The 22,023-nt window shown below is 35.4% G+C and overlaps 1 protein-coding gene across 1 annotated transcript; it reads left to right on the top strand.

The window, feature by feature from the left end:
• Nucleotides 1–197: 197 nt before the first annotated feature.
• KIF14 (kinesin family member 14) lies at nucleotides 198–21,752 on the top strand. Its single transcript, XM_053950393.1, has 29 exons — nucleotides 198–1,291; nucleotides 1,651–1,905; nucleotides 3,310–3,397; nucleotides 4,845–4,943; nucleotides 5,886–5,938; nucleotides 6,300–6,330; nucleotides 6,685–6,792; nucleotides 7,916–8,032; nucleotides 8,651–8,769; nucleotides 9,076–9,248; nucleotides 9,576–9,723; nucleotides 9,824–9,887; nucleotides 10,088–10,272; nucleotides 10,989–11,091; nucleotides 11,306–11,466; nucleotides 12,240–12,387; nucleotides 13,040–13,192; nucleotides 13,807–13,933; nucleotides 14,549–14,642; nucleotides 15,152–15,290; nucleotides 15,714–15,817; nucleotides 16,320–16,414; nucleotides 17,145–17,366; nucleotides 17,511–17,695; nucleotides 18,263–18,421; nucleotides 18,958–19,077; nucleotides 19,959–20,033; nucleotides 20,627–20,765; nucleotides 20,885–21,752. Exons 1-29 carry the CDS (start codon nucleotides 198–200, stop codon nucleotides 21,244–21,246), a joined length of 4,920 nt encoding a protein of 1,639 aa, XP_053806368.1. The 3' UTR covers nucleotides 21,247–21,752.
• The last annotated feature ends 271 nt before the right edge of the window (nucleotides 21,753–22,023 follow it).

Consider the following 22,023-nt stretch of genomic DNA (forward strand, 5'->3'; position numbering starts at 1 on the left):
AATGTTTGGGAACGTGTACTGCAGTATATGTAAGGAGCTCCCCATGGAGCAAAACATAACTCACACTGCACATCAGCATCATAAAAAAATTATTTGCTTTGTCTCCCCAGATTCCTCATGAAGCAGCAACTAGAAATAATCCTTTAGGAAAGTGCTGTACTTGTTAACACTTGGATTTTAATTAGCTGGAAGACAAGATGCCTATTTACACAGTTCCTGCCAGGAGCCCTGCTGGGACACGATGCACTGACACTTTGCAGAAGCCTTCCTCACACAATACCCTGGCCCCCAGTAAAGCATCTGGGCAGCAGCTGAGGTCACAGGGGTTGGGAGAAAAGGATGGTCTGCCTTCATGTCCTCAGAATAAGACTGAGGAAGTAAACAGGACCTATGTGATTTCAGCTTGTGCAAAAGTGAGTGATGTGTCAACTTCTTTTAAACTGGAAGGCAGATTAACACTCCAGAGGAGAACTGGAGCAAGCAAAAAATCAGTGTCTGGTAGTGACACAGCACAGAGTACAGAAGAGCTACAAACAGAGAAAAGACTTACTCTGCAGAGGCGTGTGAGGACTGGCTCCACAGAGAGGAGTAAAATTAATCAGAATATTGTGCCTAGAAAAGGAAATGATGACTTTGATACACAAGGAAATGACAAGGTTGCACTTCCACAGAATATTAAGAGTACAGATGGTGTTAAACCAAACTTGAAGTTAACTGAGAGTCAGTCAAGTACCAAATTGCAGCACAACCTCAACAGCAAGGATTCCTTTGGTTTAGTTGGTGGTGTCTGTGAAGATGCTATCAACAGGTGTTTTAAAGATAAGACAAGCACTGCTAACACAAAGTTTCAAAATGAAGTTCCTAAATCAGAACGGTTTGTTACCTCAAAATGTGCTAATAGGCTGTCAGGTGAACAACTGAATGAAAAAGGCAATATAAATAAGCTAGCTGGAAAGCAAAGGGTACAGCACTTGATGATAAAACACAGCAGCTGGGAAAGACCAAGGACACCAGCAAAAGTTTTAACAGAAAGATTTGCACTTACACCAAAGAACAGCACTTCTCAAGACCAACCATCTCTCAAGCTGGCCTCAAATGAACAAACACCTCATCTGCAAATTTTAGCCAAGAAACTCCCTGGTGTCTCCAGCTCTCTTCCTGTGAGTACAAGTTCAGAAACAAAAGAGAACACAGAAACTTTAGCTGAGAGGAGCAGTACTGGGGAAGATGTTTTCAAAGTGAAAAACAGCAAAGTGATTGTAGCTGTGCGGGTGCGGCCCTTCAGTAACAGGTTTGTATCCTGGACTTATTTCTGGTGCTAACAGTGTGTGTTGAGTTCTGTTTTGTTCTCGTTGAGTTATTTCATCATTGATCCAACCTATAAGGATATAAGACTTACTTGGAAATTAGCTGATACTTCATGCAACACTAAGGTAGATTTTATTAAGAAATTGAGTTGACTTTATTGGTGTCTGGGTCTGTTTTTTACATAATCACTAACAAAAGTGCTTTGAGCCTTAATACTTTGTATGCTCCTCAAATAGGTATTTTTAGCAATGATCACTGATTTTTTTTATTTTCCATTAGGCAGTGAAATTACTAACTTAAAGCATGTAGCTTATATTTTTTTCCCCCATGTTTTCCATTCAGAGAGAAAACTGAAAACTCATTCCCTGTGATCTCCATGAGTGGTTCAGAGACAATTGTACAAAATCCATCCACAAACCAAGTTTACAGCTTCAGTTATGACTTCTCCTTCTGGTCTTTTGACAAGGGTCATCCTAATTTTGCAAGCCAAGCAAAGATTTATAAAACTTTGGCACTTCCACTCCTTGAAAGAGCTTTTGAGGGATACAATGCTTGTCTTTTTGCTTATGGGCAGACTGGCTCTGGAAAATCGTACACGTAAGTTGCTAATAATAAGTGTTAAAATTCTGCCAATTGTTATGAAGTGTTAAGTCACATAAGAATGAAATGAAATAGATTGGAAAAGAATGGAATAGATTTCAGAGTAAATGAATTGTGTTGAAATGTTATTGTGTATTTTAAAAATGATTAAATCAGTATTTATAGCAATTAAGCAAAAGTTAATTTAGAATATTTTTAGTTAGAATATTTTTATGTATGTGACCCTAACTTTGTTCTACTTTTAACAGCGAAAATAAAAACTTTTCCAAGATTTTAGTGAAAAAACACATTTATTAATGCAGAGAGCTTTTCAGACTCTCTCAGTGGTGTTTTTCACCACTGTTTGTTATTTTGTGCATGAAGTGACATAATAAAGTATAGCATGTTTTTTGGAGAAGACATTTAAGAGATCATTATAACTACGGTCCTTATGCTTCAGAACTTTAAATAAATTCAGATGTTTGTGGCACTGCTTATTTGAAATCAAATCTTTGCACAAAATAATCCCAGATAAGTAATATTTTTAGGGTTTATAGCCAATTCTGTATACCTTATTTATATTTTGAAATAGAATGTGTAGTGAGCTGTTTGGTTTCCAAATATGCATCTATTAAAACTAGTTTGAGTTCTATAATTCCTATCAGGTGCTTTTAATAAAGTTATTTGAGGACCAGAAATGTTTCTGTTCTATTTACAATAAATATAGAACTTACACAGAAGTTCCCTTTCAAGTAGGTGAACTTCCATTTTAAGTGGATGAACTCAGTCTTTACTTACACTGTTGTTTTTACCTTGGCCTAAAAGAAAGATAAACTCAGGATTGCAACTGTTATCCTATTTGTAGGTTTGTTGGGTTTGTGTTTGGATTTTTTTTCTTTCACTTAAACAATAACTTACCTTCACTCCTTTGTGTTTTCAACAAGGCTGAAATTAGTATCAGGGTCCTCTGGTCAAGTTTGCACAACAAATTTGTGCTGTGCAGTGCTCTGTGTCTCTAGACTGCAGGGGGATTAGTCCAGTGCTGCTGTGGCAGAACTCAACAGGAAAAAACTGCACCAGAGCTGGAGACAGGCTTAGGTTGTACTGGAAGTGTGCAGAGAATATAAAATATAGGCATGGTAAGATACTGAACATCTATGGGTTTAGACTCTTCAGCTGTTGTTTTGTTTTACTTGGGTTTTCAGCCTGTTTGTCAATGGATGAAATAGAAAATACCTCTGGATATCACCTTGTCCAGCTCCACGCTTAGACAAGCACCAATTTAGATCAGGTTAATTTCTGTTGCTTATTGATGTATAACTTACAAGTGTGTGGCATGGCAACTGTGGAGCTGTACAGTTAATATTAAAACTCTCTATGGGGAGTTACAGAACTAAAGCAGCAGGATTTTTGTGACTGCAGGATGATGGGATTTGATGAAGACCGAGGAATAATTCCAAGACTTTGTGAAGATCTTTTCAATCAAATAGCACAAATGGACAAGGAACAGGTGATATGCTTAAGCCATTGACCTTATATTGGACTATGGAGAAAGTGATACTTTAGGGCTGTTCCCTTTATTAGTGTTCATATTCTTTTGCTGATTCAAATTCTATTTGCATTGATAGCTCTGATTCATGGGGTTCCCTAAACAGTCAAAATCAACATTGTTTTGCTTCCTTAATGGCAGTAATGTGAGGAAGAAATATGGGCGTGATATTTTTGTTGCATCACTAGACTAGGATTCTTTCCTCTATATTGCATGTCTTACATTTTAAGATATATGTAAGAAAAGGCAAAACAAATCCCCAGTGGGCTCCATACTTTCAGTGAAGGCAGTAAAATAGAGCTCAAAAATAAGAATTTATTGTTAAACATCACGTATCAAAGCAAAATACACTGTAATAGTATGCCACTTCTAGTATTCCAGCTCAGTATTCTAGCTGAAGCAAAAAATAACTGCCCTCACTCTCTTTGTATTTTCTTCTCTTTGTGGTTGTTTGTGTCTGAAATGACTGACTTGTGGTTCACTAGACCTTAACATTCAGTTAATCTTGTTCAGGCAAACTTTTCCATTTTTAACTATTCCAAATTTCTTTACTGCTTTTTATTTGAATTCAAGACTTTGAAATCAAATACCTGTGACCATCTAATATTCTAATCCTCCAGCAGATTTGATAGACACTGAAGAATTTAGAGAAAGTTATTTAATGCTGAGTTTGGCTGTAGAGAATAACTTCTAAAAAATGCAGAGCTTTTTTTTTATTCCTTTGCTTTATGCATTGCACGTGATTCTGTTGCAGTGAATTGTCTTTATGATTCCAGAAAGTGCTTTAGGGGCTTTGCTGCAATCTTCCTTGTCTCTTAAAATTCCATTATTCTTGAAAATAGAAAAAAGACCCAGATGCCTTCAGAGGAGAGATGTCTTTCATGACAGTATTGTTGTGGTGTTTTTGGTTTTTTAAATTGCTATAGGTAGAATCAAGGTTTACCTTTCCATTAGGTCATTCTGTTCCTTGTCAGGATTTTGACAACACCAATCCATGCCTTCCCTCTCACAAATACCGTACTGTGGAAGCACAATCCCTAAGGGAAAGAGATGAGTGCAGGTGCAAACAAAACAACATTTTCATGTACCAAAAACCCAATGCTGAAAATTCTGAGGTAGATACATATGTTGTTTTTTTAGTGCTTTATAGCTTCCATCTGGGAATGTCTATGGATGGAATTCCAATGAATTGTATTTTTCATCTTAGCAGAGGCGTTACAGTAGATAGCTTTTAATGGTCCCTTTCAATCCAAACTGCTTCATGATATCATTTCTCTTGGAAAGTCCCTTCAGCACAAATGTTTGTAACATTGAAAATCAGGATCTGGTAGTCTAAGTTAATTTTTGAAAAAAAGAATGATGAGTATGTTTTATGGACTATATTAATAACTATTATTAATTTTATTAGGTTTTGTATCATCTTGAAATGAGCTTCTTTGAAGTATACAATGAGAAAATTCATGATTTGCTTGTCTTTAAAGCTGAAAATGGACAGAAGAAACAACAAGTAAGTTGCTTACAGAATCAAGTATCTGCATAACCTTTAAGAGTGGCATTTATTCTGAAACAAAAATGCACCAATGACAAGTGATCATTGTTTTTAATCTAAGTACATTAGTTCTGAACAATGGGATTCAAGTAAAAAACAAATAAAAATATCAAAATATCACCTCATGACTTAAAGTAAAATGCTTGTCACTGGACAAATGCTGAGCAGTGCTGAAATAGAAACAAAATTATTCAGTAGAATCTATCAAAAAAGTTAAAATCTTCCCTTATTTGCAAAATGAAGGTGATCTTACGAGCCTTTATAAGAAGTCTCTGAGGATATATCTAAATCTCCAGTTTATAATAAGAATCTTCTGTACAATATAACTTGAATTATAGTCCTGTAATTTAATTGGAGTTTTCTTTTTTTGTTGTTACCTGATTGTCTCTTAAGGAGCTGGAGGAGGGGGAAAGAAACAAGATTGGACTGATTAACTAGTTAAGTATCACTAGTTAAACCAGTTTAGCTAGTGTTTAGTGGTTGTGTATTAGAATATGTAAAACTGTAAATTAAAGAAATTTGTCTTAAGTAGTGTATGTAAGGAAGGAATTTATTATGTCTGATTTATCAACAAAAGTACTTTGTGCTTTGACATTGAGCACTATCCTGGCCACTTGTGTGTAAATTAACTATTACTTTATACAACAGTTGGTATGCAACATCCAACTTGATGTTGAAGTCCTTTAACCTAAGCTTAGGTGGATTTCTTATAAAGAAATTAAGACTCTACTGTCTTGTCTAAAGCAGGAGAGCTTTCACTCTGAGAGTTTTGTCAGTGATTTTGGGGTAAGCTACTTAGAAACATAATAGATTTATGCTATAGAATCTTTTTTAAACATATTCCTGAGTACTAGATCAATGCACTCCTAATAATTTTTATTTTGAAATTTTTCTCATCAGCTTCGTGTAAGAGAACATCCAGTGTTAGGACCATATGTGGAAGGCCTGACAGTGTAAGTCTTAACTTATTTGTTAACTGTTTGTTATCTCTACTTATTTTAACAGATGTATGGTGTAATACTGAAAAAGGAAATCTTGAGGCTCTGTGAAAGCTTGTGTACTCACCAGTAAATTAAGCAAGATCCCAGTGTTATGTAGTTTTAGAAAAATGCATACCCATGACTATCTTGATATATTTTCTTAATTGCCATAGTGAAATCTAAAAGTGTGGAAGTCTCAAGACAACTGCAGCTTTCATTATGTATTTGTATTCTGTCTGTAACTGGGAAAATGTTTCAGAACTCAGGCAGCAGGGAAATCAATAGAAAGAAAACTATCTGAACCCAAACTTTCTAATTTTTGCCCCCACTCTAGGAATGTTGTCCGTTCTTACTCTGATATTCAGGTAAGAGTTTTTTGGTTACTAAAAGGGGATACAAATATTTCTGCCTTCTCCTTTTCTGCTTACTGCTGAAAAATAAATTCTGTGGCTGGGAAGAAAATGTTTAGCAGACTGTCCAGTAGTCTGTGATGTTTCAGCTGATTTTGTAAAAGGGTGATGTAGACTAGTCCTGTATAATGGAGCTGAGTAGCTTTGTACAGTCAAATGTCACTGTTCACATTGTTATTTCTAAAGTTTAACTTTCAAGTCCACTCTTATAGTCATATTTTTTCTTAACTGTATTTGCAAACATTTAAGTCTTCAGTTAACCATCCAAAGTAGGGTTTGGTTTCATGTCCTGACTTTTGTCTTTTACAGAGTTGGCTTGAACTAGGAAATAAGCAGAGAGCAACAGCTGCTACCGTAATGAATGACAAGAGCTCTAGATCTCATTCTGTCTTCACCCTTGTCATGACACAAACCAAGGTATTGCTGGGGTTTTTTGGTATCTGTTCAAATCTGGTAGTAAAAAGTTCTTTTGTGTGCTGCCTACAAAGTTGTGACAATATGCTTGAAGATCTTTGACTAAAGCACAGGACATTTTAACATGGCTTTCTACACTGCAAAACTTGTTTTATTTTTCATGCTTTGAGTAAATTCTGATGTCTTTGTGCTAAATATATTTATAGCAGCAGTATAAATATGTCTTGGCTGACAGATCTAGGAGTAGTTCCAAGCTTCTCAGTGTGATTTTTTGAGATGCAACAGGAATCCTAATTGAGGCTAGATTGAATTTCACACTGCTGCCAACATATCTTAGCTTCTAAGAAGGTTAGGCCGTGTGAGGTGCATGGCTGTGCTGAGTTCCTGCAGGCAACAAACTGGGGCAGTGGTAGGAGATGCAATTTCTGCTCAGTTTCAACACACTTCACTGAATAAATGTTTTCTTGCTTCAGGATGCCTCTTCCCCAAGTGTCTCCAGGATATAGGGACTACAACTCGTCATCTGATTTACAGATGTTTAAAAGACAAAACCTGACTTAGTGACGTGAGCCTGAAGACAGAAATAGGTAGAGCTCCTTAGGAGTCTACAGACTGTCTGTTTTCTCCATTGACAAATGACTTGTTGGTTTGGGGGTTTTTGTTCTTGATTGGTTTAATTTTTTTGTCCCAGTTTCCTGGATTTTCTCCTTTCTTATTCCCCTTGCCATTCTCACCATTAGATTATTGATTTTTCTCTATCATAGCTGGTCCCACTGACTCCTTAACTGATCTTCCTTGGTCTAAGTCAGTAACAGCTTACTGATTTGCATGTTTATTGGATAACTGCAATTGGATTGACTGCAGTCATCAAACTTCAGACCCAAATTCCTAGTTTGGTGATCTGTTGGGATTGCAATTTATGCAGTTATTCAGCGACAACTAACTGATACTATGGTTATAAGTCTGAGCTTAGTCTCCTTCAAGGGATATACACAAGAGCATCCTGTAAAAAATTAAATGGCACCATGAATTTTTTATGTATTTAATGTGAACAGCTTGTCTAATTTCTGCTCATCCTCAGGCTTTTTGTTTTGGTTTGAATGCCAGCATCTCCCTTTCTTTCCAGGTAGAATTTGTGAATGAAGAACAGTGTGATCGTAGGCTGACCAGTCACATAAATCTTATTGATCTAGCTGGCAGTGAGTGCTGTACAAAGGCTCAGACCACAGGAGAAAGGCTGAAGGTATATCAAGAGTGGAAATCTGTGGAAAGGTCTTGACTCCTAAGAACACCCTTAAACTCCAAAGCATGCTCACCTAACAGGACTTTTGGGCAGGGACTGTAGCTATAAAAGGATGCATACAGCCCTTATGCTTATCAGTATTACATCACATTTTGCCAGTGAGAGTGGGTGGCCTGAAGAAGCTGTTTGGACTGTGCAATGTGGCAGATCTTGCTTAGAGCACCTTTTCCCATGCTATGTAGGTCTAATGATCCTGCAGAAGGAATGAGGGGAAACTGTTTGTGTGACTTTGGAAATCATGAATCTAATATCACATGGAGTTGAGGCTTGCTCCTTTTTGCAGCACCTAATTAAACAGATTTTTCTGATAAGAGACTTTATTTCAAGCTGCCTTCATAAGTTTGATGGTTCTTAACACTACTTACTTTAAAGGCAGGGTCTTTGTTCTTTTCAAATGAAGATACTCTTCCATCTTGGTTTTTTTAATAATTGGGGACATTTAATATGGTACAGCTGTAGCATACATTGAACAAACATAATTAATCAACCATGCAGTTGATAACATCACACAGGAAACTGCAACTGTATTATAAATATTTTTATATTTGCTTTGTGTAGGAAGGTGTGAGTATCAATAAATCACTGTTGACCCTTGGAAGGGTTATTTCTGCACTGTCTAAACAATCTCAAAATGGAAAGAAAACTTTCATTCCTTACCGGGAATCTGTCCTCACTTGGTACGTACATTACATAGCGACTGAAGCTTTCTGAGCTTGTGGTTTTCTCATCTATTCAGAAGGCATCTTTTCCCATCCTTTCTCTTCCTCTCTCTCAGATGACCTGTGGAGGGAATAGATTAGCCTGTTCTATCAGATAAAGACCAAACAGGAGCTTGGTTTGTGTTTTAAACAGCTAATAGTCCCTTTAACATAAGTAGGAAAACCCTGGGTATTTTGTATTTAATCTGTTGCAATTGGGAAGTTTTGAATTTTTCTGTCAGTGTGAGGGCCAGGGATTGACTGGTATTCTCCTGTCCAATGAAGGCTGCTAAAGGAAAGTCTTGGTGGCAATTCCCAAACAACCATGATTGCCACAGTGAGCCCAGCTGCAAGCAGCACGGAGGAGACGCTCAGCACCCTTCGCTATGCGAAACAGGCTTGTTCCATTATCAACATTGCTAAAGTAAATGAAGATGTGAATGTCAAACTAATCAGAGGTGAGCTTGACATTTGCAGTCTTTCAGGGTTGTCATTTGCATGTGTGTTTAGCTTATTTCTTAGAAGAGTTGTTACTACTAATATTCTGTTGTGCTGACTGACCTCTTGTCAACTAGCTTGGGATGTCTTCCTTTTAATATTATTGTTCTTTGTGAGCTTTTTTTATTTTCCAAATGCAAGTGATATCTTAGGCTACACTTGAACTGGAAATAAAGGAAGGCGTTTTGTTTTTAAATAAATAACAGAATTAATTTTCTACTGTTGTACTGAAGTGTATTTTGCCTTCATTTTTTACGTGTACTGTATGTCTGGTTTGTCTCATGTAGAATTAAAAGCTGAAATTGAAAAACTGAGGGCAGCTCAGAAAAGTGCTCTGAACACTGATCGTGAAAAATACAGGCGTTATTTGCAGGAAATAACATCTCTGAGGGTAGAATTGCATCAGCAGGAGAGGAATATGGCAGAAATGCAAAGGTCAGACACTTATTAATGTCTTAATTTAAAATGGAAATGGTAAGATTTATATGCTGTAATTTTCTCCTCATACGTTATGTTATTTTCTCCATATATTAAGGGCCTGGAAAGAAAAACTTGAACAAGCAGAAAAAAGGAAATTGGAAGATATAAAAGAATTGCAGGTACATTTTTTTTCTGTAGGACATAGTACAGAAAATAAAACCTCAGCAAACCTTGCTGTATGAATGAGAGTAGCTGTAAGATTTGGTTTCCTTAATACCCACCTTGCAACAGATTGCTGTGACTTCTTAGAAAAATTTAATGCAGATATTTGAATGCATAGAGTAAATTGTTTTTTAATGCAGGGCTCTTTTTTATCTAGAAAGCTGGAATTGCATTCAAAATGGACAATCATTTACCAAATCTTGTCAATCTCAATGAAGATCCTCAGCTTTCTGAGGTGCTGTTATATATGATCAAAGAAGGAGAAACTACTGTTGGAAGGTGTACACCAAATTCAAAACATGATATCCAGCTTTCTGGAGTGCTGATTGCTGATGACCATTGGTTTGTAGTGTTCTTTTTATATTTTAAGTTTCTTCTTACCCTTCCCTTTCTTTTGGAGTCACTCTTCCTTCTGTCAGTAACAAATATAGTCTTCTAGCCAAGACAATACTATATAGGGATATTTTTTGTACTGCTCAATGATTAAGGCAGCTACCTTCTGTTCCCTCTAGAAATCTGTTAACTGAGGTAGCTTAGTTTCTTTGTTCATTACATTCATGTAGCACAGGTTTTTTCTGCAGCATTTCTACATGAATAAGACATGATCAAATGATGCTGTGTGATGGATAAATGTTGCATTAAGTTCAGTGGAAAAGTGAAATGCCTTGACAGTTCTTAATTTAATAAAAATAGACAGCAGCTTGGCTGTACTGTAGAAATATTGCTCAAAGTGCATTCCCTGCAACTGATCCCCCAAAAAATGCTGTAAGAAATGTAACTAATCAGTTACTAAAAACATGAAAAGCACATTATTAAAGAAATTCTCAGGTGGCAGGGTATTGCAGTAATTTTCTAGCAGTGGATTCCTAGATATAAATACAGGTTCTCTACCAAAATATAGGGTGTCATTCATTAGTTATGTGTGTTGTACGTAAATAGTATGAGACAATACAAACCTAGGGAAACAACAGCATCTAAAGCTTGCATTTTAGTCTATTAAGAAACATCACTTGCTATTATCATGAGCTACTAATACTACAAATGTTTCTTGTTTTCAGCGTTATTAAAAATACTGTTGGCAAAGTAAGTATTATTCCACTTAGAGAAGCCAAGACATATGTAAATGGGAAATGCATTTTGGACCCAACAATTCTGCATCATGTAAGTAATTGATCTGGTAATAATAATTTGTGCATGTGTGGGTTTCTTTGCTTTGTTAATATCTCAGCTTCAGACTGCAGGTTTTCTGAGAATGCTCTGTAACCATAAATATTTGTCTTTTCCTCTTTGATTTCTCGCTTCATCTGCATGTTTTAAGAACTGAAAATTTGCTTATAAATCTTGAAGTTTCAGCAGAATTTTTTTCTCCCAATAGGGTGATCGAGTGATTCTTGGGGGAGACCATTATTTCAGGTTTAATCATCCAGCAGAGGTTCAGAAAGCTAAAACACCTTCTTGTGGGTCTTTGTCTTTGCATGATGGTCCAAAAGATTTTGAATTTGCGAAGAATGAGCTACTTATTGCACAGCGAACACAGTAAGTATTGATTCTTCTTGTTCTGAAAATAAGCTCAGTTGTTAATTCAACCATGCAATTAGTTTTATAAGTAACTGAAGATTATTAATTATTTCACAATGGGGAAAGTTGGCAAATAGCAACTCCATTTATAATGGAAGTCACAGACTTGGCTGAAATGATGTACACCTCTAAGGTTCAATCACCACAAGCTAATCCAGATACCAACAATGTAGACCACTATTAGAGAAACACTGAGCTCCAGGGGTCCTCAGAGTAGTGTATCTCTTTAATTATGTTTCTCTCCAAATGTATGATGAGTCTGAAAATGACTTTTGATGTTTTAAAGAGATTTAAAGTCTGAAAAGTAAATGCCTTAGGAAAATGAGAAGAACCCAAAGTAATAACCTTAGGTCTTCTGTGATGGAGAATTTGAGGGACAGTAAAATGTTATTTGTACTTACTTCATTATGGGGTATTATTAAACCACAAGACTCATTGATTTAAAATTTAATTTTGCATCTTAATGCGATTTAGTGAGTTTCCATCGCAGTCTTTAAATTTGTGAAAATTATGTAATAAAATAAAAATGGAAATTGAGTGGATTTGAAATTCTGGAATGTGTTTCATATTCACATTGGAAGTGTCTACATTTTGTCTGTGAAATCAAAACCATGTAAAGTATGTAGGTTTTCTTATTAAAAAATTAAACTCTCATGACAGAAAAAAGATTATAATCTGTATGCATCTTATGAGAGACAAACAGCAGCAATCTAAATGTATGACACTTGTAGGCTTGAATCAGAAATTGAAGAGGCACGACTCAAAGCCAAGGAAGAAATGATGCAAAGTGTCCAAATAGCAAAAGAGATGGTTCAGCAAGAACTGACCTCACAAAAAGAAGCGTATGAGAGCAAAATAAAATCCCTGGAAGCAGAGGTGGTAAGTTGTCATTGCATCATTACATGAAATATATCAATAAAGTAAAGCAGATACTGTAGTTTGTGGTACCTGTTTTTTTGGTGCTCAGTTGGGCTTGGTTTGTGTACTTTTGGTTTTCTTTTTCTCTTGCATACTATAGCAGCATGTTAGAGAATGCTAAGTCTCATTCTTAAAAAAAAAAGTCAGCCTTAGTAACAGAAGAAGTTGTAAAGTAGTTATCCTCTTCAGAGTTATTCCAGGGATTGTAACTTTTAAGCAAAGAAAAAGAAATCTATCTTATCTAACAGAATCTATCTTATTGTATGAGGCTTTTAATTCACTATTCTGGATTGATTATGATTATTACAGGTTTATTTTTTCTTTCCAAGCTTGAATGCTACTTTGTAGTTGTTTTTTTTCAGTGCAGTTGTAACATGCATAAGTTAGCATAGAATAGTACATTGTGGTAAAAAAATAATGATGTATCTCATATCTCACATATTCTATAGAAGACCTAAAGTGATGCTTGTGAACTGGGATATAACCATTGCTGACGTTGGACTGTGTAGGTCAGAGGCTGCAAGTTCTAAATGTATGGAATATCTGCCTGAATGATGGGTCAGAAATGCTGTAGAAGGAGTATTCCTCCTCTCACTTTTCCTTTTGATATTAGAGAGAAGAATCTCGTAAGAAGCAAATCCAAGAACTGAATAACCAAAAAGCCACAACCAAAATACAGGAGCTGGAGAAGGCAAAGAAAAGCCTTGAGCTAGAACTCCACTTCAATAAGAAGCGTTTAGAAATGGAGACCTTAGCTACCAAGCAGGTAATTTAAAAAAAGCCTTTTAAGACAATAAATTCTGGTTTGGTTGGGGGGCTTTTTTTTTTGAAAATCAATTATTATTATTGTAAAGGATTATCAATAATAATCAATTATTATTGTAAAGGAAACGATTTAAAGTACTTCTATGTGATTTTATGCAGAATAATTAATGTTTTGTTTGCAATCTGAGTATGCTAATGTATTAAGGTTGGGGATTAACTAATGCTGACCTTATTTCTTAAATAATGTGGATGGTTTTGTTCCTGCACCAAAATTTAGCAACTATTGCCTTTGGCAGAAGTTACTGCTCCAGACATTAATGTAAGTAATGACTAAGTTTTGGCTGGTGTTAATACATATCTGACTGCTGCAACAAATACAACTTTTTAAAAAAGCTGTTCCTTTTTAATTCCAGTATTTTTTGAGCATTGCAATATGTAAGCAAACCCAGAGAAATGTCAGTTTGAAAATTAATTATTTTATATTAGCATAGCAGATGTCCAGTATAAAATTAATTTTGTGAGTCTTTAAAATGGCAGGAACAAAAAATTTAGCTTCAACAAACAACATTAAGAGCTTTAGGTTTTTTTCTTTTACCACTGCCCATTTTCCCCCAGGCTCTAGAAGACCATAGTATTCGTCATGCAAAGATAGTGGAAGCTCTGGAAGCTGAGAAGCAGAAGATTGCTGAGGAAATACACGCCCTTCAGAAGAATCCTGGGAGTGGGAATAAACCAGTGATGAGTATGTATATGCATAATGTTACAAAGGCAGTGCTGCCTTCTCTTTTTCTCAGTGGACATGGGTGATGGGTATTGATACAGGAACTTTTTCTGTTTCACTAGTACTTCTCTAGTGATCCTGAACAAGAAGAGCCTTCTGGTTGTTACAATTCTTTCTATTCATCAGCTGTATGTATTGGACTGTGTTAAAAGCTCTGTTTACTCACACTCAGGGTGGTTAGGTGGACATACCTGTAGTCTGTGTTTATTCCAGTTACTTAAAAGTCCTTCCCTGTCTGTCTCCACTGGTCAGGCATTAGCTCAGTGGCGAATTTGGAGTAAAAGAATTCATTTTCTTCAGTTTCTTATCTTGGATTATTAATAATAATAATAATATAGTATCTAGTCTTATTCCTCTGTTTCTGAAATACCTTTTACCCAATCATTTAAAGGGGTTATCTTGCCTGTAAGGGTAATGCTTTCCCAATGCATTGGGAATTCTTGGAACTATTGGTGGCTAAATTACTTTTTTGCTTTTGGGTTGTGGTTTCTTTTCTGCCCTTTATTTTTTAACTCTAAAGTTGTTGCATCACATAGTTTGGTTCACTAAATCAGTATGTTCTATATTCTTTATTAGCTCCACTGAACTGGAAGTCTCTGAAGCTGTCTGTGATGATTAAAGAGGCTAATGCCATTAGCAATGCATTAGGGAAAAACACTGTTTTCTGCAGGTCAGTATCTGAGTTACCTAATTATAATGTGTATATGTAATATTATATGTAACATATATGTTATATGTTATTTGTGTATATATTTGGGGGTGGATTCAGGATATGCAGTGAGCTGTTGATGTTTCCTTTTAACAGTCTTGTGCAATTTAAAATGATAAATTTATTTTCCAAACTATTGTTAGTTAAGTGTGTAGCTGAGCCTTGGTATTTTGAAATGGGAATTTCTAATTTGAATTTTAAATCACAACTTTAAAGATACGGTATAGACAGATAATTTTGAATTTAGTGTGCATTGGAGGTGAATCTGCCCATGTCCATCTTACTTTGGTTCATATATTAAAGTGGTCCTAAAGCACAGTAACTGAGATGCATGATGTCTGAAGAAATTTTTGTGTCTGTGTCAGGTTTTTACTTGATTATGCAAGTATCTTGTTTAATTTTACAATATTAGTGTGGGTTTTTTTGTCTTGATTTTTGTCTTTTTTTTTTGAACTTTCTCCAATTCTTAGGCATGACAAAATTGATGATAAAACAGGAACAGTGTCTTCTATTCAGGTGCAAGTTCGTAACATCAAACTGGGAATAACAACTTTTTGGAGCCTAGAGAAATTTGAATGTAAGCTAGCAGCAATGAAAGAACTCTATGAGGTCAGTAACAATTAAAGAAGAACCATTAGTAATCAGTAATATTTTGTCAGAGATAAGGTTTTGATAATGCATACAGGAGGAAAATCTTGGCGATTTTTTTGGGTTGTATATCTTAAACAGCAAGACATGTGACTACTTTTCACTAAAAACATGCAGATGCATTTGTCCATCAAACAAAGAGAATACAATAGAAACAAATGACTTTATTCAGGTCATTTTGTGTGGGGAGTAAGAAGCAGTAAAGCAAGGACTGCTTTGTGATTCTTTTGGTTGTTGAATTGTTTTATATTGTAAAAGAACTTGAATTTCTAAAGGTATCACTTGAGTTTTTATTATTATGTTCTATTTATCCATATGTTGACTATTTTATCACTTTTTTCTGTTTAACTCTCCTCCTCCCCTGTTTTTCCTTTATTTTTTCAGAGTAATGATAGAAATAAAGCTGTTGTTGATGTGTTTTATGATCCTGCTGATGAGTGGGAACCTGACCTTTCAGACAGCTCCATTTCCTTGCTTTCCAGAAGAAGGTAAAAGTAATTTGTAGCTCCTCTCCTACACTTAAAACAAAGCAAAAAATTGTGTAGCTATCTAAATATACTTGTGTTCCACTCTCATACACTGTGTCATCTGGTGAGTCTTCTCTTGTATTCATTCATTAAATATACTTGTGTTCCACTCTCATACACTGTGTCATCTGGTGAGTCTTCTCTTGTATTCATTCATTCTCTTGGATTTCCTCCATGGACAAAAAAATGGAACAGAAGTTGTATGTAGAGCTTTCCAAAGCATCAGTGGAGCATGAAATGTGTAGTTTTTAATGTTTCCTTCCCACTTCTATACTATCAAAGCATTGTTTTTAAGGAGTACATTGCATATGGTCTGGGGCCTTGCATTTTAAGTTTTAGCCTTATAACAATATTTATAACTGACTCACATTTGTGCAAGCTGTAGCTCATCATGGAAATGCTTGACAAGGAGAAATGGTTTTTGTTTCAAGGGTTTTCATGTTCTTTTATCATCCTTTCTTAGAAGTCGAAGCTTCATGAAGAACAAGAGAATTTCTGGGTGTTTATCTGAGATAAAATTGCAATCTATTCAGAATAAACAGACTTCCTATATATCAGGTACTTGCTAAATGGCAGAACACCTTTCATTTCATACTGAGAATTTGAACCTACCACGTGCATAAAATGTAGGTGCTTCTGATGCTTGTTTGAAAACTGTGGGTTGGAAAGAAAAATTAAAAGTGTCCTGTTTATGATACCTTCAAATTGATCATGTCAAGATGTTAACAGTAGAGGTTTCTGTATTTTTGATTATCCTTTCTTAGGGCAAAAACTTCCTGACAAAAACTTCCAGCACTTTGAGCCTAATTTAAGAAATTATTCTAAAACATTACTGTGCTTAACTATGTGGGTTAACTGGAGAAAGAGGCTGAATCCTGATGTAGTACTATAGAGACTTCATTTGCTTGACTTGTTGCTATTCATTCAATTACTGAGGCTTCCCCAGAATTTGGCCAGGTTTTACAACCTTTTTTTTCCTGAAGTATAGGGTGCTTTAGTCTTCCAAATATTTGAATACATTCAGTGATTTTAGATTGGTTGAATGTTATTTTTTATTTCTCTATAGCTTTTATTGTTGAAACAAATATATTCATGTTAAAGAACTTCACTATGGAATTTCTCTTTGTATTAACAGAACTTATAAACCATTTAGAACATTTTACACATTTTTTCTGAATGACTACCTTGAGTAGGTGAATGTCTATATAAAAGCCATTACAAAGACACATGGACTGCTCACTCCTATGAAGAGTTTCATGCATGTATGTTTTGCTTTTACCTTGCACAGGTTCACTGAACAAGTCCAGCATATGCTCAAGCATTTCTGAATTGTTTCTTCCTGGAATTTGCAAGGAATCTATAAGTTCAGCTTTAGATTTGCTGGAACAGAATCACGAAGGAGGAAAAAGCATAGCAGATAGTCTCCTAACTAATTTGTTTATAGTTTTTTCTGGAGCATCTGCCATTTCCAAAGCCTATGAACAGCAAGATGAAGAATGTCAGGAAAACTGTAAGTCTCATTTTCATAGTGGTTTAAGCATTTCTAATGACTTGTCTTTCAGATGCACAAGCATTTATGTTCGTCAGTCACAAGAATTAATGTTCCTGTGTTCATTTGCAAAGGAGGTGGATCTGATAAATCTTTCTCTTGTAGTTTTCTCTCTTGATCGTGCTGCTCAGTCCTACAGCATCAGAATTGTCTCTGCTTTTGACCAGATTGTGGTTATAAGTAAACTCTGGTTTAATAATGTCCAAAAGTGTCCTGGATCTAGAAAAGTTGATGAAGAAATGAAACAGGAAATAAAGAACTTGGGAGGTTATTTACAGTTGCTGTTGCAGGTAAAGAATTCTGTATATAGAAAACTTCTCTGCATTAATTTATTGCAGACTTACTAAAAGCACTTAAATATCCAGTGTGTGTAATGACAAAACAATGCAGTTAAGGAAGATAAATAGACAAAGTTGCATTTTTTTCTGGCTAAGCTGGTAGTTCCATGTGCTAGTGGAGAGTAATACAGACTTTCCTGTGCCCAGGCCCTGGCAGAAGCATTGGTTTCTACTTGTAAAAGTAGACATGCAATAACAGCAAATGATAGTTTAGACTATGAAGTGCTGCTGTTTATACACTCATAAACCAGTGGCCAGTGAATATTATTTTTGTGCACACTACAGCCTTGTGAATAGTTTGTTTTTTCTTTTAAAACTATGTAGTATAATGGTATGGTTGATCAGTGGTTGCAAGGCATGATTTTTTAGCTGTGATAGATAAACTAGTAGAAGTAGGAAGATGTAAAACTGAAAATTCCTGAGTATTGTGTGCTAGGAATTCTTGCTCTATAGAAAGTATGTATTATTTGACCAGAGGTGCTTTCTGGCATCAGTGAAAGATGTGCCTTTGTTTCCCAGGGGTGTTCTTCAGATATATCCTCGATGGTAACAGAAGCATGGAGCAAAGTAAACCAAACAGTAAAACAAACAATGAAATACATAGGACACTTGACAGTAGTCACAACAACTGATATTTCATTTCCTGAAGAGAGCAACATTCCTGCCTCTGCTTTACAGGTGACGAAATGTTTTTTAGAAATACTAATTATGAATAGTAATTCTAGTGTTGAGTTCACACTTCCTATCAGTAACTGTACTCAGGACAAAATTGTTCCATATACCAATTTCATCAACTGATTTAAGTATATTTAGAGTTTATCTAATACTTCAAATTTAGGGTGAAAATGGATGTATTAATATCCTTGAGTTTTTTTTCCTTAAAAACCACAACCTTTAAATCGGTGTAAGTTAAACCTATGAAGAGAAAGAAGTGTACGGTGCTTTTATGACTGTAGCTGCACTGAGATGATACAAGTCTGTCTGTTTCACTGAAATTCACTACTTGTATTTTAGTAATCTGTGTCTAAGTACATTGAATATACAAAAATGTGACCTGAGCTCCTGTGGTCCAAGGAAGAGGTGTGTCTGAGTAGACCTGCACTGAATAATTTGCTGGAAATGAAATTATTTCTAGTCTACTGTAGAAAATACGTTCTAATTCAAGACCACATCAGTTTCTTTAACCATTGCATTTTGAACCTTTGTTTTAAAAGGAATTTGTACTTGCCATTTTTGATGGAGTAGGCTCAGGACTGGAGTGTCTCATTGATGCTGTACAGGAGAAAGCAAGAATAGTACAGAAAGAACTTGTGAAACAATGTCCACAAAATGAGGTGAGATGAAATGAAGATTGAAAACTGCTACTATATCTTGGAGGCACTCAATCATGTTTTCTTTCTTGTGTTTGTATTTTAAATAATGAAGATGATACTGTAGGGAGTTTCACAAAATAGAGAATAAAGTATAAGGAATAAGCACCATAGTTAAAAATATTTCTGCAGCTGTTTGAAAATTCCAGTAGGGAAGTTAAGGTACCCCTTGGAAGTACACCACTTTCTTAGTGGGTAATCCCTTTTGACAAAGAGCCTGGCTGAATTCTAAGAAAATACTTGGGAAAGACTGAAATCTTCTCAGTGATAAATTGTTCCTCTCAAGGAAAGCAAAAATTTCTTCCTACTCTGGTATTTGCTGTTGTCATTCTAAATCCTACAGATAGTAGTGAAACCATGCAAAATACTTTATTTCAATGTCTTTTGCTTAACTCCCAAATGCTTTGGGTTTCCAGCAAATGGAACTGAGCACTCTGCTTTCCAAATAATGCTGTTCACTTGCAGCTAATTCTGAAGTATCTGCTGTACATGCTTGTCTCTGGTGCAACAACTGTAAGGAAAGAAAAGGCCAGAGCTACCCCTGCCACTTCAAATGACAGTGATACAAAGTGACAGGACAACCTTTCTTTAGTGAATATTTAAATATGTTCATAGTGAATATTTAAACATGTTCATTTGGTCCTCCCCTAGGAAGGGGTTTAAAACCTTGCAGATGTAATTAATGTTTTCTACCAGTTAATGTTTTCTTTGAAAAATTGCATGTTTAGTTGCAGAAAATGCTATTTGTTTTGGGTATTTCTCTCTTTAGTATGTCAGTGTTCTTTTTATTTTAATGTACCTTGACTTGAATAAAGTGTACAATATAATTCAAAGTTTCTTTGTAGATTCAAAAGCGAATAAAGGACAATGTGGTGGCATTAGCCAGATTGCTTGAAAATAACATGTCTTACTGCAGAAAGGTAAGAGGAATGTTTCCCAAAATGTGTGCTTTGAGTCTGGTATTTAAATTTTAAGGATGCATTTATCTAAGAAGAGGAAAGTGTATATATATGACTGAAAAGCTAACTTTCCTTGCTACTGCATTTCCACTTAAAGCTCTTTTATTTTAATTTTACTTATAATAAAGAATTTCTGGAGGTACTTGTATCTTCCTTTCTGTGCTCATCTTGAACAGTCTAACTACCTGTTGTCATTTTTTTTTTTAAGTTGAAAGATCAGCTTTGCTAGTGTAATTGTTTTATAACTGCTGCCATAGTTTATGACCATTAGTTATTGGTATGTTGAATTAAAAGCCAGGATAGGTGATTTATTTTCTAAGAGCCAAGCATTTCCTGGATTTTCATGTAATTTGCTTTTTTTTTCTTTTTCTAACCCTGTCAACCACGTGCAGTTGTGCATTCTTTTCAGTACTGTCTTATATGACATGACATTGATTTGATTTTGTGTTTCAGCATTGGCTTGATCTATGTGACTGAAACCATAATAGGCATGTTTAGCAGTTAATATACTGTGATGTATTTGATTCTCTTTAAATTGCTTTTTATTAATACAGAAAGAAACAGAATCTCAGCTGCCAGAAGAAGAGCCTCTATATCGAGAAATAAAGAAGAGCACTAAGATTGCTGTGAAGTATTTGGAATTGGAGCAGTGCCTGACTGAAGTCTGTCACATTGTCTCTTCCATGTTACAAGGTATTTGCTGAGTTACCACCTGTAACCTACAGGCTACAGGAGACTTGCAAAGCAAGGGAGAGGGCTCTTTGGTACCTGCAAAATGCTGCATTTGATTATTTTGTTTCTGTTTCTCATAGGGTTATACAGAAACACCAGCCCTCTCAGGAGCTTTGCAGAAAATATTTCTGTCATTGCTGGATATTTTAACAACTATTTCAGTTTATTTGCCTCGTCTTCTGTGAGCAACCCAATCCAGAAAATGCATGTGCCTTTTATGAACCTGGATGAATTGGACTCTCTGGTTGATTCCCTTATTATGAATTTTGAACTTGAACAAAGACAGCCATCACTGCAGTCTCCAATTATTTGTAATGAAACTGCTGAGGCTCGAGGACGACAGGTTGAAACAGGTCAGGTTGAACTTGCTTGGAAATGGAATGGGATTCCAGAATGCACACAGACTCCAGAGCTTTCACCTGGTAGGGTAGAATGGGTATAAAATGTTATTATCAAGAAATTAAAGTGAACTCTTTCCTATTGCAACATATCAAAAAAACCCTAAAATGTATGGCTAATATTATTAGTGAGTGGTGCGAAAGTAAAATGCCATATTTGTATAAGTATCCTATTTTTCACCAAAGAAAAAAATACATTCCTTAAGAGGCTGTCAAACTTCAAAATATAATTCCTTTATTTTAATAGAAGTCTATTACTACCTAAGTTTATAAAAAATAATTTGATGTTTTGGAATTTTTGCTTCACCTCAGCTGCATTATAATCTAGTAATGCTACTGCAACTTGAAAGTGTTTTTTATGCCTTTTTTTAAACAGAGCAAAAACTTTGTATTTATTTATGTAGAGGAAAACAACAGAGCTAGTAAAAGTACTTTACAACCTTATTTGATGAATGTTTTTTAAAGTGGGTTTTAGTTCATTGAAGAATCTGAGCTTAAAGTATCAATGATGATGTTCAAAGTGATCTGAAGTAAGTTTATGTTGGGTTTGTTGCTGGTGAGTTATCTTTTGATTGCTGAAATAATTTTCTCTACTATTCATATTGGAATAGAAGCATATCTATTCCTAAATAACATATAAATTATCCCAGGTTGTAGAGAACTTCTCGATACACTACTTCCTTGTGCTTGTTATCATTAACATCTTACTTTTGTTCTGATGGCTGAAGATAACAGGAAGGATGGAAATTAATCTGCATGGGTTTTAGGAGGCCTGGTCTGAGCACAATTTACTCACAGGTGTGCTGAGAAATTCATAAGGT

Source organism: Vidua chalybeata, chromosome 9 (genome assembly GCF_026979565.1).
Source record: "Vidua chalybeata isolate OUT-0048 chromosome 9, bVidCha1 merged haplotype, whole genome shotgun sequence".
In the NCBI taxonomy this organism is placed as follows: domain Eukaryota; kingdom Metazoa; phylum Chordata; class Aves; order Passeriformes; family Viduidae; genus Vidua; species Vidua chalybeata.